Source organism: Physeter macrocephalus, chromosome 18 (assembly GCF_002837175.3).
Source record: "Physeter macrocephalus isolate SW-GA chromosome 18, ASM283717v5, whole genome shotgun sequence".
NCBI lineage: Eukaryota > Metazoa > Chordata > Mammalia > Artiodactyla > Physeteridae > Physeter > Physeter macrocephalus.
This window is the reverse complement of record NC_041231.1, coordinates 31,553,276-31,570,851: the sequence shown is the minus strand read 5'-3', so window position 1 is coordinate 31,570,851 and position 17,576 is coordinate 31,553,276. Positions and strand designations below refer to the sequence as shown.

Sequence of the window (17,576 nt, the reverse complement as noted above, 5' to 3'; positions counted from 1 at the left end):
AGTTCTGTGAAAAATGCCAGTGGTAGTTTGATAGGGATTGCATTGAATCTGTAGATTGCTTTGGGTAGTATAGTCATTTTCAGAATGTTGAGTCTTCCAATCCAAGAATATGGTAATATCTCTCCATCTGTTTGTATCATCTTTAATTTCTTTCATCAGTGTCTTGCAGTCTTCTGCCTACAGGTCTTTTGTCTCCTTAGGTAGGTTTATTTCTAGGTATTTTTTTTAATGTGTCTTGTCTCTCCACTTACACGCTCTCTTTAGGGTAGATATCAGCTGTTTTTGCTTGCTCAGCATCCATTTCTTTTTCTGGTAATGGCATGCTGATTTTGCACTGGAGACAGCTCAGTGGCACTGTGAATCAGAGCACCATGGTCTGCCCCTCTGAAAAGCTGGTGTGACACAAGCTGGACCAATCCAATTCCCTCTCTCAGATTTGGTCCTCAAGTGGAGACACAAAGACAGAAAACGGTCAGAGCTGATTTTGTCTTACAGCCATGTCAATGACACTGGCCATGGTTCCCACCACCTGGATTTCTGGAACTACTCTGGGTACTAGCTTTTATCACCAATCCTATGAACTACCACAAGAGCCTTCCAATACACTTCTTTTTAAACCTTACTTACCTTGAGTCTGTTTCTGCTATTTGCCTATAAAGAACTGTAAGAGATACTCTTCTGGAAGCGAGAGACCAGGTCTCCCAGTTCTTCTCTATGACCTATCAATGTACCCTTCACAAAATAGGTACTCAATAAATGCTGGTTAGCTGATATTCTGAGGAAATGTATCTCAGGATGAAATGTCTTCCATCACTTAGCTGTGGTTTATTTGGATGGTTGGGAATAATTCCAAAGTTTTCCTTTGGTTAATTTATTTTAAGGTTTTGTTGCACCCCATAGTGATCACGAAAGCAAAGACTGCCTCTTGCTTCTAGCCAGACAGATGCTGTTTGCCTTAGAGACACAGTAGAAGCTTGAGTAGATCTGTAGAAGGTGTAGCCTTAGAAGCTCAGGGTTGCTGGAACTTTCAAGGCCATTTAGACTAAGAGGCAGCTGCTTTTACTGTGAGATTTCAGAATTGGTAGTGCTCAAAATACTAATCAATACTCACAGCCAACACAATAACCCAGTAAACACCTTTAGTCACCAAATTACAAGTTGACTCACTTTGTGACATCTTTCAGAGTATAGAATAAATTAACTTTTGGCAAATTGAATTCTAGCTCACATGCTCTGGTGGAGCTTGCAAATTAAAAAAATGCAATGACAAATTCCTTTGTAAACTGAAAAATCCTGATGCAGAAAGCAAACAAACCAAAAAAAAGGGGGCAGGCGTGGAGATTTTCAAGGACATGCATTACTATTTCTGGAATCTTTTTTTCTTAAAGATACAATGAAGAGGGCAATAATATTATTTATATATTATTGATGTATTATTAACATCAATATCTATATCTACACCTGCATCTTTATATACAGAGATGTACCCTGCTGCATGGTTAATAATAGTTCCAACTGGGGAAGCCCAAAGTACCTCAAAAAGGAAAATTCCACAGGTATTAAAATCTGAGCTATATGTGCATTCATGAAAAAATGTCTACAATGACTGTGTTCAAAAACAAAAGAGCAAGTTGATGAACAACATGCAGAGTTTGATTATTAAAAAAAAGCCTATGTGGAAAGATATATTTAGATAGCTAAACATAATTATAGGGGGTCTGGAAGCCTCAGACATCAAGAAGACTGGAATGTTCTTCCACAGGTGATTCAAAATCAAACTTACTAAACAATGAAAAAGATGGAAAAAGTCCAACTAAATTCTGGCTTTTCTCATAATGACTACCTTGGTGCTTTTAGAAACAGCAGATTCTTCTAAACTAATGTTAGTGTCCCTACTGCCCTAATCAGGCTCACACCTGCTCCCTCCCTGGGTTCCTGCATCACTGGCAGGGGTGGGAGTTTACTGCTCCCACATTTCATATATATTTCTGTGGAGCATGCATTAATTTTTAGAACTTGAAAGTGATGTAAAAAGGAAAAGGAGCAGAAGGGAGCGCTCTGGGTACTGGAAATGTTCTGTATCCCTCTGAACAGTGGGTGCATGCATATATAATATACAGAAATTCACTGAGTTAAACACTCGAGCTTTGTGCACTTAAGGTAAATTATATCAAAAACATTAATTAATCCTATCGAATCTTTAAAAATAATGGCTCTTAAGACTGATATTAGAGTTGAAGAGTTACCTGCACTAAGACAAAAAATCTTTTCTTCCATCTCTTCCAGACATTCTTACCGATGGCCCATAAATACCTGAAGGAAAGCAAAAAGACCAGAGATGCATTAATGCTTGAGCTAGTGAACGATTTAACTCGCTTTACCATGAAGCTGGGTGCTCACAAACAAGGAAATTCACAGGGCTCAGGAACAGATAGCAGACTCTGGAGCAGCGTGGTTGGGGATAAGGAAGAGCGGCAGGCAGGGTTTATTTGGGCTTATAGGAGGAATTGTGGCCCATCATCAGACTTGACTTAGACCCTTGACTGATTCCAGGAAACACCTTGGAAAATCTTACACTGTACCTTAATTTGTTTATGTGCTAAACGTCTTATAGGTAGGGAAACTCCTGAAAGCTGTTGCACAGGAGAGAAAAAAGAGTGCTAAATCTCACAACTCCAACTCTTTCACCTCTTGTCAAGTCTCTTTCAGGAAAACCTTTAGTAAACAAAGCAAACCTTGTTTGCTTTTGCTGTAATTCCGGCAAATGTAGTTACGTTACAGAAAGGAAGTTTCAAGTTGGCATAGAAAGTCCCCCCTACACCCGACCCCCTTCCGGAATTACTCTTCTGTTGATGGAAATTAATCTTTATGCAGAAAAAATTTAGTTAAAGGAAGGTTGAGAACAACAAAGGCACACTTCAAAGCTGTCTGGAGATTTTATGATCAGTGTTACTAATTCATTCATGAATTACCCCGTTGGCCTGATGGATTGATACACGTTGAACTGGCATTGATCAAGGAAGTGAGGCTGGTGGTTTTCAAGCTCTATTGGACCAAGTGAAGAGAGATCTGGTCATACTCAAACCCAAACAAATCCTCGAGTTCCAAAACTGGCTTTATGTGCTATCAAAACCCAACTGGACAACTTCCAAATCCCCACTTCACTTGGAATCAGACACAATTTCTGCTTTGGAACACAATGAAGAATGCACCTAATTAAAATGTACACTGTTTGACAAATTTCAGGGGCTCGTAGGAGTGGCTGGTGGCCAAAGTACTCAGACCTTCATGCCAGGAACCTGAGTCTTCAGGGTCCTTCTGCTTCCTCATGATGATTCTTCAATTACCAAGTGCACTTGATTTTTACCTCCTGCAAAGTTCCTTAGTTTGCTCACACCTCCACTCTTTCAGTCCCAGCACACATTTTACGGCCATGGTAAACCACAGACGAAACTCTTAATCGGTTTCACCGGAATGAGTTTCATCCTCCTCCTGGCTGGGGGACCGATCCCACCATCTGCCTGTATGAATTTCCCTGCTGAAACTCCTTCAGTGAGTCTCCCCCGCTGACACGAGGGGAGCCCGCAACTTTGACCACTCATCTTGCACTTCCATGATTTATCCCAGATCGGTCCATCTATTGCATGATTTACATGCCTTTTTTCTTTAAATCGACTTATTTAACTAGAATAAATTTATCTTGAATGGAAAGTTTACATTGTAGCTTTGATATACTAATTTTATATTATATAACGCACATTAAAATACATAAGTAACTGCTTAACTAATATATGCTTGTCTGTATACCACTAAACAGTCTTGTGTACCATCAGTGGTAAGAACAGACCCAGGGAAACCTTAGCCTATAGAAACAAAATGGAGCATCTTGACCTGGCCTAAAAAATGACTCTTTGTTTGCGAGCTATGCTTCACTCTTTAAATTTAGCTTCTGTGCCTTATATTATCTGTAATTCCTCACCACACCATAAAGTCGCACAGCCCCATAACTTTGCACATGTTATGGTGCCTGGGATGCCTTCTCCCTGCTCCTTATGTTAGAATTCATATTCTTCCTAAATTTGAATCCTTACCGTGACGTCATCACCTCCTGGGCCCTGCAGATAATTCTGCTGATAGTTACAATGATCACACTGCTATAATTTATTTATTTTCATATGTATTGTTTCTATTGGATTGTGAGTTCCTTGAAGGAAGGAAACTTGTTCTTTTTTTTCTAAATTTTCCTTTCTAAATTCCTAGCACAGCTTTTGATGTATGGTAGGTGGCCAGTATACATTTGCTATATTTCAGTTAGTTATGAATGCCTTGGGAAACCAGAGCCATCTTTATCAAACTTTCTGATGAGAGTTTCAAACATTGCATAGAGACATGCACTCCACTGCCAAATTCTTTGAGTTGTTGTTTTTTTTTTCCTCCCAAAATATATCCCATCTATTTCTATCTCCACTGCTACTCCCCATTCAAGCTACTATCATGTCTACCCAGACCACAGCAACAGGCTCCTCTCTGGTCTCCCTGCATTCACTCTAACTCTTTTCATTACATGGCAGACAGAGTGATTGTTTAATGGGCAAATTAGATCAGGAATACACTCAATCTAAATAAGGATGGGAAACTATGGAAGGGTTTTAAGCAGGGGAGTGACAAAATTATATTTCTATTTAAGATTATCCCAGTGGCTGCTGAGTGGTTAATGCACTGTAGATGGAAAAGGCAAGAGAGAAGGCAGGGACACCAGTGAGATGGTTACAGTAGTGCAGACAACAGAGGGAGGATGGTGGCTGGACTGAGGCTGAGGCCGTGGAAATGGCTGGACGGCTGGTAAGTGCGTCATTCCCGAGGCCAACATGGTCAGCTCCGGTTACGTGGATTACCTAGCTGCCCTGGACAGTGCTCTTAACCTTCTTGAAATAATGTATAAATGTATCCATGGCAGAAATTGACCTAACAGGAACCCTCAGCCAGGTCTAAGGAGAGACAGGGTTATTGGTCTGTACCGATTAAGAGTATAGTGTTCCAGTTCTAGTGGTTAATCTGAGATGTTGGACAAGATGCTTAACCACTCGGTGCTCTGGAAAACAGGGCCAGGAATGGTCCCTCTCTTGCAGGGTGGTTGTGGAGATTAAATGAGATGATGCTTGTGAAGTATAAGCACGAGGCATGGCAGGAAGTAGATGCACAATAAATACCAGCCTTATTATAAACTATCTTTGAGTACAGAGGTAAGCGGATCGTTACGAGTAGTTATTAATAGCTAAATATGTGAAAAGAAATCTCCTTGGACATATGTACATAGGGAAATAGATGAATTAAAAGATAAATAAAGACAATGGGCGAACATTTTTCTATTTTTAGTAATGCCTACTAAGGTTGTAACTCTCAAACTTTTCTGGCAGCTACTACCAATTTTTCTTACTGCTTAACTTGAATCCATATAAAGAGATTCAAAACAACAAACACAGCTATGACCTCTAAAGTGTTTATAGTTTTAACTGATGAGAATGGATGTAGGAAAAGGAGTTCACGTGAACCCACAGAATGTAATTCATATGGTATCATTAATTTTTTCCTTCATAATAAACATACTAGCTACTGCTCGTGAAGTCTTACTAGTCTTCTGTGCTGTGCCAGGTACTTTATGTGAATTTATTATACCCACCTGGAAGGGTTAAGAGCTTGAATCTGGAGCTTACGTTGCTTAAGTTATGTTGCTTACGTTCCTGTATGACCTTGGGCAAGTTACTAAACTTATCTCTACCACAGTTTTCTCATCTGTACAATGGGGACAGTAATAATAGTACCTACTTCAAGTGTTGCTGTGAGGATTAAAGAAGTTAATGAAACATAAAGTGCTTAGAACAATATCTGGCACAAAGTAAGCAATTATTACTCGGTATGTCATTATGTTATTAGTCTTATTTTACAGCTGAGGAAACTGAAGTTCAGAAAGCTCAAGTAATTTCTCCAGGGCGCCAAGCTGGTGAATGACATAGCCAGAATTTACACCCAGAACACTCTGGTTCCAGAGGGCCCTCTTCAGCATGCTATTCTTTCTCTTATAGATGACAAACTTTGGTTTCTTTATTGAACTAAGAACGTGAATGGCTATTCCAATCAAACAGAGAGGACTTGTGGTTGAATGGGAAAGCTGAGTGGGATCAGAGGAAAATGAACAGTCCTCCTTCGGAAAGTATCATTTGGTTTGCATGAAAGAAGGGCTTTCCCTCTGAGGCTTCCTCAGAATTTATTGCTAATTTGGCACATACCAGATGTCAAAACCAAGAAAAATTGAGGGCTACAATGTACAGTTTCTGTCTAGTCAGCTCTGGCTCTATATTTTCTTAGGTTGAAACACGCTCATTAAGCAGAATGAAAAGTACCTGGAGCAGATGGAATTCTGTCCTTGTAGACATACAGGTGGCTTCCCCCCTCCAGCTCTTCATTCCATAGACAGATCTACCTGTGTGGGCATTAGTGACCCTCAACTACCTCTTCAGGCCATCCAGATATTTGGAAATCTGGATTTATGAATAGATAATCAACATTCTAGTACAGTGAGCAGAAGTTTAGCTGAGGTGTTACATCTCAAACTCAAGGTGGAAATACCTAGGTGGGAATTCTGGGTCCTTAGGTCCTTAGGCTTAGCTGCCCCATGCCTCAGTTTAATCAGCTGTAAAATGGGAATAGCATAGGATCTACTTCATTTGGTTGTTGTGAGGACAGATGGAGATGACGCATGTCAAGTTGTTAGCACAGTAACTGGCCCCTAGTAAGTGCTCAGTAGACCTAACTCTATGCTCCCTGCAAGAAATGCACTTTAAATCTAAAGACACAAAGAGGCAAAAAATAAAAGGATGGGAAAGGAATTACGATGCCAACATTGGTTTTTAAAAAATCTGGAGTGGTTATATTTATTACTGTCATACAAAATAAATTTCAGGACCAAGAATATTACCAGGGATAAAGAAGATCATTTTATAATGATAAAAGGGTCAATTCATCAAGAAGACACAGTAATCTTAAATGTTTATGCATCTAATAACGGAGCTTCAAAATATATGATGCAAAGATGGACAGAACTCTTAAGTAGAAACAAACAAATCCACAATTATAGTCAGATTTCAATACCTCTATCTCAATAATTTGCAGAAAATCAGTAAAGATTTAGAAGATTTAAACAACACTATCAACTAACTTGATTTAATTGATCTAACTACAGAAAATAAGCCAATGGGAAATAAAGTGGAATCCTAAATATATTGAATTAGGTCAGTCTAGGTAGTTCTGTTTGAGGGTCTGTGTCAATATGAGTGGTATCTTGGGGACTTATGGGGAAGGGAGAGGAGTGTGATGGTTTTGAAAACAAGAAGTCTAGAGCAATGGCACAGCTAAGAAGGTGGAAGAGGAAAGGGGATTTTAAGAAGCATGGGTAACTATTTTGTCATTCATTTTGAAAGATGTTTTCATTGTGTATATAGACTTGAGTACATTAAAGGTATTGCTCCTCTGTCTTCTCACTTGCAATGCTTCTAACAAGAACTGTTTTATTCCTCTGTGTGTAACATTTCTTTGTTCTCTGGCTGCTTTTATGATTTTCTCTTTATCACTGGTTATTAGCTTTATACTTACACTGTACCTTGCTGTAATTTTTTTCATGTTTCTTAAACATGGGTTTGTTGAACTTTTTGGATGTAAGTTTTATAGCTTTTATTAAATTAAAAATATTCAGCCAAAAAAAAAAAAAGCATGGCTAAGACTTATAAGCTGCAGTTCACTGAATGAATTCCAAGTGGAGCCATGGGAAGCTCTGTATTTTATTCATGTTTCAGGTCCTCAGTTACGTTGATTTCTTTCATTACAAATGGAAAGAAACAACACAATTCTAGACCTGGCTCTGATGCTTACTCTGACTTGGGCAAGTGTGTTCACCCCTCTAATCCTCAGTTTCCTTATTTGTAGGGATTCATCATTCACATTCATTTATGCAACAACTAATTTATTGGACTTTTACTACATGTCATGCCCTGTACTAGCTTCTTCAAACAAAGAAGGCAGATGCCCCTGCTGACAAGGAACTCAAAGTCCAGTGGGGAAGACAGACAACAACATAATAAATGAAGAAATAGCTGGTATGTGAGATGACTGTAAATGCTCTGGTGAAAACAAAGCCGAGTAAGAGAGAGACAGAGGACACAGATGGGCCAGGAAAGGCATTCTGATAAGGTACAGAGGCACACAGAAATCAAGGTGAGCCATGTGGACATCTGGGTGGGGGAGAAGGGGCATCCAAGGCCGAGGAAACAGTGGGGACAAAGGCCCTGCAGTGGCGGTACACATGAAGCCTTCATGGAAGAGCAAGGAGGCCAGGGAGGCTAGAGCCGTGATCAAGGTCAGATAGTAGTGGTGTCCTTATTAGATAGGGCCTTGTTGCCACAGAGGCAACACTGACTTTTATTTTGAACGAAGATGGGGAATCACTGGAGATTTTCCAGCATTCAAGTGGCAGGATCTGACTTGTGTTTAAAAAAAAATTACTCTGGCTTCAGGGTGGGAAAGAGCCTATAGGGGGCAAGGACAGCAGCAGGGGGGCTGCTGACAAGACAAGTGCAACAGGTGAGAGGGAGAATGAGGGAGGCCTGGATTCGAATGATGGTGTGGAGGTGGTGAAGAGAGGCTGAACTCTAGATTTACCTTGAAGGTGGAGTGACGAGAACTTGATGATGGATGAGATGAAGGGTGAGAGAGAGAGAAAAGTGTCACATGACGCTGAGGATGTTGGTCTGAGCAACTGGGTGAAGGGAGAGGCCATTTATTAAGATGGAGGGATAATAATAATAACTAATCCTTGGGAGGCTGTTTCAGGGATAAAATGAGATAATGCACGTGAATGCACTTCCTGAACTTGAAAACACCATATGGATATAAAAGGTGAAAAATGAGAAAGCCACCGAGGAGCTGCTCATTCTCAGATATCCCTAATACTCATGTCTTAAGGCCAAAAGCCAGTGTTGATTTTCTCACTGACATTTTTCTATTCAGTAAAGTTATTCTGCATGGCTCAGTGGCTCATCCCAGGAACCACAGTCCACCAACAAGGAGTAATTCACAGTAATTCTGAGGTTTCCTTTAGGTTTTAATAAACATCGAAGTAGACACAATTTATAACCTCAGAGTTGATTCTTAAAAATTCCTTTCTCTCTCTCATTCTCTAAGCTGTGACACTGTTCTGATATTTCTGTCCTCCTTCGCCATATAATAGGGCTTCATAAAGCTATTTTAAGTTTAAATGGGAAAAAAAATGTAGTTCACAACATTTCTATTTTCCTTGAATCATCCCTTGGGTAGCTAAGGTTGTCCAGCCCTGATTTAGGCCACAGTGGGTCTGACAGTGTTTTTAAGGCACCCACTGTCCACCTTTCAGAGCTGTCCTAGGCCCTCCTGGTATATTTCCCAGCAGGGGTAATTTTTACACGGCAGCCTAGTAAAATGAAATCACTGTGGAGCCTGTCAGAAGTGAGTTACAGATTTCTTCTATTATCCATAGGGTCAAGATGGTCTGAAATATGTTAGTAATTTTACAAATGAATCAAGAGAAAAATTTCTTCATCCAGATTGGTTAGAGAAATGAAGAGAATGTGGGAAAAGGGAATTTGTCCAATAAGGAAAGTAATACCTATGTCAAGTGCTTGCCGTGGGGATGAAACAAGGGAGTGTCTGTAAAACTCCTAGCACAGAGCTTCAAAGGTGCCTAGAAAGTGCGTTGAGCTACTGATCTTTTTAAGGAAGTTTCTTTAAAAAGTAGGTTGAAGGACAGATATATTCATTCATATTTCTGTTTCTCTTTTTTTGTCTGCTCTACCCTCTTCACTTCGCCCTCTTTCCCTCCATCCTGCTCACTCATGCTCTCATTCCTTTAGCAAATATTTACCGAGTATTTACGAGCCAATGCTTTGCTTAAGACACAAACGCTGTTCCTGGGTGCTACAGGAACCTAACAGAATTCTCAAATCCTTTGTCTTGAAACTAGGATGTTTATATTGCAGAGGAAGGGATATTAGGGAGAAATTCCATTTAACATTTTGGGAATATATGCCAGGAATATGATAAGAAGGAGGAAAAGCTGACCTTAGAAACATGTCACAAACGTTTTCATGAGATGCTAATTGAAATGAGGCAAAGTCAGCCCTTCATCGTGGACAGTTGAAAAAGGACAGAGTGTATAGCAGGGGCCTGGCTCATCCCCCTACAGCCTTCTCACGGCCACAGGCAGAAGAGCTTTGCCAAAATCCCACCTAAAACTCTAGGAATACTTTGGCCTCAAGACAATGCCATGTTCTGATGAACCTAGGGGCAGGACGGGAATAAAGACGCAGACGTAGAGAATGGACTTGAGGACACGGGGAGGGGGAAGGGTAAGCTGGGATGAAGTGAGAGAGTAGCATGGACATATATACACTACCAGATGTAAAATAGATAGCTACTGGGAAGCGGCTACATAGCACAGGGAGATCAGCTCGGTGCTTTGTGACCACCTAGAGGGATGGGATAGGGAGGGTGGGAGGGAGACACAAGAGGGAGGGGATATGGGGATATAAGTATACATACAACTAACACAACAGCAGCACTAACACAACATTGTAAAGCAATTATACTCTAATAAAGATGTTAAAAAAAAAAAAAAAAAAAGACAATGCCATGGAAATTCTCCAAATCCAAGCCAGAGCTCAGGTTCAGCAGCCAGTCTCTAGTTGGTGGGAGACCTTTGCTTCCTTTGGAGTTCCCCATGCCCGACCCCCTCCAATACGATCCCTAGTAAGTATCTATCTTTCACTCGAAACTTGAGCCTTCTTTTTTCCCTAGAACTCTGAGGCACCAAGGCCAGGGAGCTGCTCTTTACTCTGACTGCCTGCTGCTGTGGTGTGCTCAGCTGCTGGGATGTATACCTCCTATGACGACCACACCCTCCGGAACCTCTCACGGGCTTCTGTTTAAATCTGTCTTAATCAGTGACCAGCCCCTGCTATTAGGTTTTTGAATTCTCCACATCTCTAGCACATAACCAAGCTTCAATTTTCATGTCAGTTTTATTACTTTAAGTCCTTTCACAAACACATAAGCAGAATGATAGCTGGTTGGCAAATGGTACCTGCAGAATCCTTGGAAAACAATCCACTCCCTTCCACTGGTTAAACATTCCCCTAGTCAGAGTTAAATGTCCCAGCTCCTTTCTAAGTGGTCACATTTTCTGAGATAGTGGTGTCCAAGCAATTTAGTTTAATAGGCAATGGGGCTCAGCATATACTCACTTGCCAATAAACATTTCCTATACAAACCATTGGTTTGATCTGCAAAATAATACTACATTTTACCTATTCTTTTTATCCTACTTGAGATTACTTAATTGGTCATTCCTCTCAAACCTTAAGAAACTGAAGACAATCATAAAATTTCTACTCTCTGGTTAATGTAAATGTTATGCCAAACACTAAAACTGATTCAACGGGAGTTGATTGTTTGAAGGTCGCCTACAGCAACTGCTTACACCTCCTGGATGTGGCTGTTAATGAAGGTGTAAGTGCATGATTCAGAGAATCTGAAAGATCTGGATGCCTTTAAGGAGGTATGTGAAGCCAGTAAAACCTCTTAGACCAGAATCACCCGGCATGAGTCTAGGAAGGTTTTGAACTGTACTGGAAATTCTATTCGAAAAGGATAAGGAAATGACCCTATCCTTATGGTTTAGCAAATGCAAATACAGTAATCATAAGAATTGAGGAAGCTTATATAGTAAATACCAAAGTCAGGTATTTTAATAATCTCTCATATTTCTTTGGCTTTTCTTCCATGTCGTTCTCTGAGGATCAATTTTTATTTATTTTTATTTTTAAATATTTTAAGAAATGAATGGGGTGGGTCCAAAATTACCACTCGGAGAAGGAACACTTACCCAGAATGCTTCATGTTTTGAGGCTTATCCATTCGGACAGCAAGTTTGATTTTGAGGTCTTGATCGGGGCAGTTTTTGGAGACTGTCATTTTGTGCCACTCTGACTGTTTGGGGCTGTTGGGGGTGGGATGGAGAATAACCTGCAGGGAAAAAGGACAACCATATTAGCCAGAAAATAGGAACACTGTTATGGCCATGTTTTCACAGACGAGAAACTTGGCTGCTGAGAATTGAGGGTCTCATCCATGTCCCACAGCCAGCGGGAAGGCAGTTAAATGAAGTGGAGGCCTGGGCATTGGACTCAGATCCAAGGCTCCACCTACCAGGGCTGGCTGGTGCCAAGCAGCCCGGCCTGAGGACAAAAATGGCATTCTTTGCTCTCTTCTCTCTCTCTCTGGCTAATTCTGTAAGAGTAGGGATCACGAATCCTGTGATCCTGCTTTGGTACTTTTTTAAAGTTCAGAAGTACTAAAACAACCCTGAACTGAGAATGTACTCCACACATTACTCTCCTCAGATAAGAAGATGGATGTATAAGAGAAAGAAGTGTCCTTCTGTGTTAGAGAGAACCTCTAGTCTACTCTTTTTTCCATTCATCAGGATTTCTTCCACTACGTCAAGAGGAGAAATCCTTCCCGGGCTGCAGGGGAAGAGGGAAGGGACCATATCTGCTGAGAAATGTGAGACTTAGAGGTGAGAAGGAACGCGCTTAGGGCCCCACATTTCCATGTGATTTCACCTGGACCTGACATCTTATCACACAGCACCCAACCCTGTCCTGGCCCAGAGGGACGCGCACGCAGCTTGAAGAAGGACCTGTTCTTAGGAAATGCCTTTCACCAGGGCGCTTCAGAGTCGGTGCTGTGACTTGCGTCTTCTGTCCGAGTTCTCACTGTCACAGATGCTGTAAGTGAACCCAGAAGGGGACCCACTTCTCCAGTAAATCCGCTTTTTCAGGATGCGACGAAAGAGTTCTCACTCATGAGCCACATGGGGTCCAGGAAATGTGCATTCAAGGAGGAGCGAGATATTTGGAAAATCCCTTAAACGGAGGGAATGTGGACGGGATACAGGCACAACCAAAGCGTGGCCTGCTAAGATCTGTTTCTGCGGTGGCAGTGTGCGCCGCTTTGGTGCAGGCTGTCTGTTTTTTCCACGCACAGGGAAGGCAGGCTCCTTTCCTGGGTTTCTTGCACCTCTGCAGAGGAACAGGAGGGGTTCAGAGTCGCAGGGGTGGACACTCTAGCCTTCTAGGTGCTGTGTCGGCCTCACCGCCATCCTGCAAGCCTGGCCTGCGCTTGGAGAGTAGACATACACGGCTTTCCGTGTGACTGTGGAACAAGAGCTTTGAGAAGAGTAGAAGATCACGGCAGGAAAATGAAATCAGCCCACTTGACGTGATGCCTTGCTTGCACTGATTTTTGACCCCTTCTGATTCCAGGCCCAACCCTCTTTTTTCCACTAAATTCCCTCTCTTCGATGAAAAAAAATTTGTATATTCTTGCTAAACCCAACATTTGAGGCTTCTCAAGGTCTAATGACATGATTAAAATACAAGAAGGCCTGATTTTTCAAACCGGAGGCTGCCAACTTTTTTTTTGATCCTGCCCTACTTCAGTAAAATATTTTTGAGCAATGAGCCAAATATCTTTAAATAGATCACTAGTAATATAAAAATATATCAATAGAAATGTATAAATATCAGTCACATATATATATCCATGTATCTTTTACATGATGTATGTTTACTTTGTATTAATATACTGCATTATTACCTATCTCATAAAACATACACAAATACAGAAGTTTTAAAAAGATGGGCTAAAGATAAAGAACTCTATGTTTATTTTTAAAAATGCATTTATTTATTTTTTTGGCTGCACCGCGCTGCTCGCGGGATCTTAGTTCCCCGACCAGGGATCGTACCCGTGCCCCCTGCAGTGGAAGTGCGGAGTCCTAACCGCTGGACCGCCACGGAATTCCCAAAAAACTCTATTTTTAAATACCTTGGTCACTGTGGTGGCTTTTTACTATTATTCGCTATATGTTATGGTACCATATATACGTAAGGCAAGGCTCATTGTTGAGGATACTGGATGTGAATCCGTGGTTCAAGCGGACTTGTAGATAATCTCAAAACGTTTTCGTCGACCTCTCATCCTGAGTGCACCCGCACTGTTTTTATCTCGTGACGTGGATGGCAGAACTACTTGTTAGCAGGACTGATGTCACCTCTACCGTTTTCACGTTGTTTGCCAGGCGTGCAATACCAGTATTATCTTCAGATCATAGCTCTGCTGTAATAGTCATTTCGGCCATTTGCTCATTTTGTGAGGGTTAATTTAGCAGAAATTCTATCATAAAATGTAACAGTTCATGTGACTGGCACTGGTGAACTGTGATATGCCTTAGGATGCTGGAAGGAAATGAGTAAGTCAGGGTGCCACCGGGTTGTGGAGACCTCTTGTGTTATCTCTCGAGATAACACCTGTCCCTGTATGTCACCTTGGATCATGTTCCGTACCCTGAGACCCCAGACTGTGGAAGATGGAGAGGAAGGACTTGCTGACCTCAGGGTAGCTGACCTTCTCCGCTGTGCTAGTTTGGGCTGAGAGGTGGGGCTGGGTCGGTGGGTGATGTGTTGGGAAACAAGGAAGGGGAGGAACTGGTAAGAGAAACCCCATCAGAGCCAGAACAGCAGTAGGTTAGGCCCAGGGCCCTCTGTTCCTGCTGGCTTGGCAAAATCAAAGCGGGTGGGGAGCTCTGGGCACCCGGAGCTCGTTAACAGGCCATCCACCATATGGATCCTGGGCGCGTTTCCCACCGGCAATATGGTGTCCATGTGCCGACACAAATGGCCGCAGCTCACTACTGGCCGCTCCACAGAGGCTTCTTCCCCGACGTGGTCTCTCCCTGGGGACACCTCCTCTCCAGGGTGGATGGAGACATGAGGTCACCGCAGTCCTGCTCCATCTTCATCCCCACTCTGCCATGTGCCCGACGGGCCGGCGACTCCTTTTTAAGTGTCAGCCCCGCTGAATTATTAGGGTCCTTATGGATGCACATGAGTCCCGAGCAGTCCGCACACCTCATCTGGGCATTCCAGGCTGCTAGTCGAGTACTCTCATCTCAGCCGAGGCCCATGTGTGCTGTGCTTTGATGTGGTGATGCTGATATGGGAACACAACCCATCCTCCGCAGTAAGCTGTACGTCAGCCAGCCCCAGCTTCTCTTATAGTTACCTGGGCATTTGGGCAGGTCCTTCTGGGGGACAGTTTTACCCTGAGGTTTTACCTGGCTGATCCTCTCAAGCACTTAGCCTCCATGTCTCTCCTTACCTCTGCATTCCCCCGGGAAGGCGTGCCTGCTTTTCAGATTAGATTATGTCCCCTTGCTGCGTGCTTCCCAGGTGTCCTTTCTCTAGCAGGGCACTCACCACACTGCATTGTAATTTCTGGTTTTATGTCTCTATTCCTTACGTTCTGTGTGGTTAAGGATTTTTGACTGTCATTATTCCTGTTTGCTCTGTGCAGAGCGCAAATGAACGGACACAGTGGGCCCGTAACCGTCTTTGATGAGTACAAGGTTGAGAGTATTGCACTGTTGTCAAGAGTGTGGAGGAACAGTTACTCTCTCATGCCTTTTGTGAAATTATAATTGGTGTATACCCTTTAGGGGACAATTTGGTAGTATCCGTCAAAATTCAAATTTCATTCAGCAAGATGCTTTTTTTGAAATTTATCATATATATATATATATACACACACACACACATATGTGCAAAGAAATAAACTCAAGGTTATTCATAGAGGCATTGTTTATACAGCCAAAGACTGGAAACAATCTAAATAAATTATGATATATCTACACAGTGTATGTAGCTATGGAAACAAAAGGGAAGTCAGTATGGGCTGATACAGATTCATCTCCAAATATCCTGATATTTCAAGCAAAGTGCAGAGCAGTATGCATGCAGTAACTTCCAACTATGCTCTCTTTCTTTTTTATTTTAAGAGGGATATATACAAATATGCTTGTATATGCTATGCTTGTACATGCATAGAATATTTCGGGAAGAATGCCCAGTAAATTGAAAACAAGGTTTTTCTCTGGGAAAAGATACTCAAGTCAGTTGGGTGCGATCATTAGTTTTCACTATATATCCATTTGGATTATTTTTCACTATATGCCTGAGTTATTTTTCAGTTCAAAGGTTAACAAAAAGGAAACATAAAAATAAAAATGGAACAAACTAAATACTGTTGTGTGAATGAACACAGCACCAGAATCTTGAATGTGGCTACGTCCTGCTAAACTTGGGAAAAATCAGTGCGTAGAAACACTTTTCCAAGGGGTCCAAGGAATCACTTTAAAAAAGAGCACTTTTGTCCCCCAGCCGCTGTCTGTGGAGGTGCTGCCAGCAGAGGGCGCCCGTCCTACCAGCACAAGGGCCAGGCAGGCGGGCTCCACTGCAAAGGTGGAAAGTTTCTGTGGCAGGAAGGAAGTATAAACTAGTATCTCGGGGAATGTGTCATGAGACTGGAGGAGAGTATGATTTGTTAAGAGATTAATGGCAAGCTCGTGGCCTTCACCCCAACAGCAGAGCCAAGATTTCTATTTTTGCATAGGGACACCACGGTGTAGTAAAAATAGAGATGACGTGGCATCATACCTGGCAAGTCACTTACCTCCTCTGGGCCCCAGTGTAGTGGTCTGTACAGGAGGAGTAATAACTGGACCTTCCTCATAGGATTCAGATAAAGAATCATGAGGGGCTGCACACAGAGCCCTCAGGACAGTAGCCTGGCCAGTGGTAAACATGCAACTGTGCATGGGCCCCAACTAACTGGGTAGCTCTGGGGGGGGCGTGTTTCCTGCCTTCCACGGGAATCTATTTTCTCCTCTATAAAGGAAAAGGCTTTGACTAGCCCAGTGTGTTTTAACTTTTTCGAGCGGAAACAGCTTTGAGAAGCTGGTGAATGCTTTGGATTAGCAAGTCCACAAAAATGCACATATGCCCCTCCCCCCAACATGTGTAAACGGTGTCAAGGGGCTCCTGAGACCCATGGAGTGGACTCAGGTTGATGGTTCCTGGACTTGCCTCTTCTAACACTGATATTCTAGGTCTCTGAGACTCTCCTGGTTCCTGATTCATGTCTTCATGGAAAAAAAAAGGTTTGAAGAAAAAGAAAAGGCAGTGTCCTTCCCCCACTCTGTGTGTCTCTCTTTCCCTGGGGACAGAAGTGAGTATTTGTCATTTCTCAAAGAAAATGGGTAAACCTCTTTTCTTTCATTCCCTTTCTTTTTGTGTGGGCGGCACTCTTTTTGTTATCAGCCTTATTTACCTTTTGTTTTACTTCCATCTGCAGTCTAGGTCCTAGTTATATGATTCCAGTTCAGTTCTATAGATGAAAGCCAGATTAAGGAATTGAGAAAACAAAGGAAGGGGACTTCCCTGGTGGCGCAGTGGCTAAGAATCTGCCTGCCAACACAGGGGACACGGGTTCGAGCCCTGGTCCGGGAAGATCCCACATGCCGCGGAGCAACTAAGCCTGTGCGCCACAACTACTGAGTCTGCGCTCTGGAGCCTGTGAGCCACAACCACTGA

At 42.2% G+C, this 17,576-nt stretch overlaps 1 protein-coding gene across 8 annotated transcripts in view; it reads right to left on the bottom strand.

Annotated features, from left to right (window-relative positions):
* Positions 1-17,576, bottom strand: part of CADPS (calcium dependent secretion activator) — a 489,257-nt gene that overhangs the window by 180,080 nt on the left and 291,601 nt on the right. For all 8 annotated transcript variants that reach the window (XM_024124105.1, XM_024124106.1, XM_024124104.1 and 5 more), the window contains 2 exons: positions 11,969-12,108; positions 2,247-2,313 (listed from right to left, as the gene is read on the bottom strand). In XM_024124105.1, the coding sequence (XP_023979873.1) occupies positions 2,247-2,313; positions 11,969-12,108 (207 nt within the window). The remainder of the gene's footprint in view (positions 1-2,246; positions 2,314-11,968; positions 12,109-17,576) is intronic.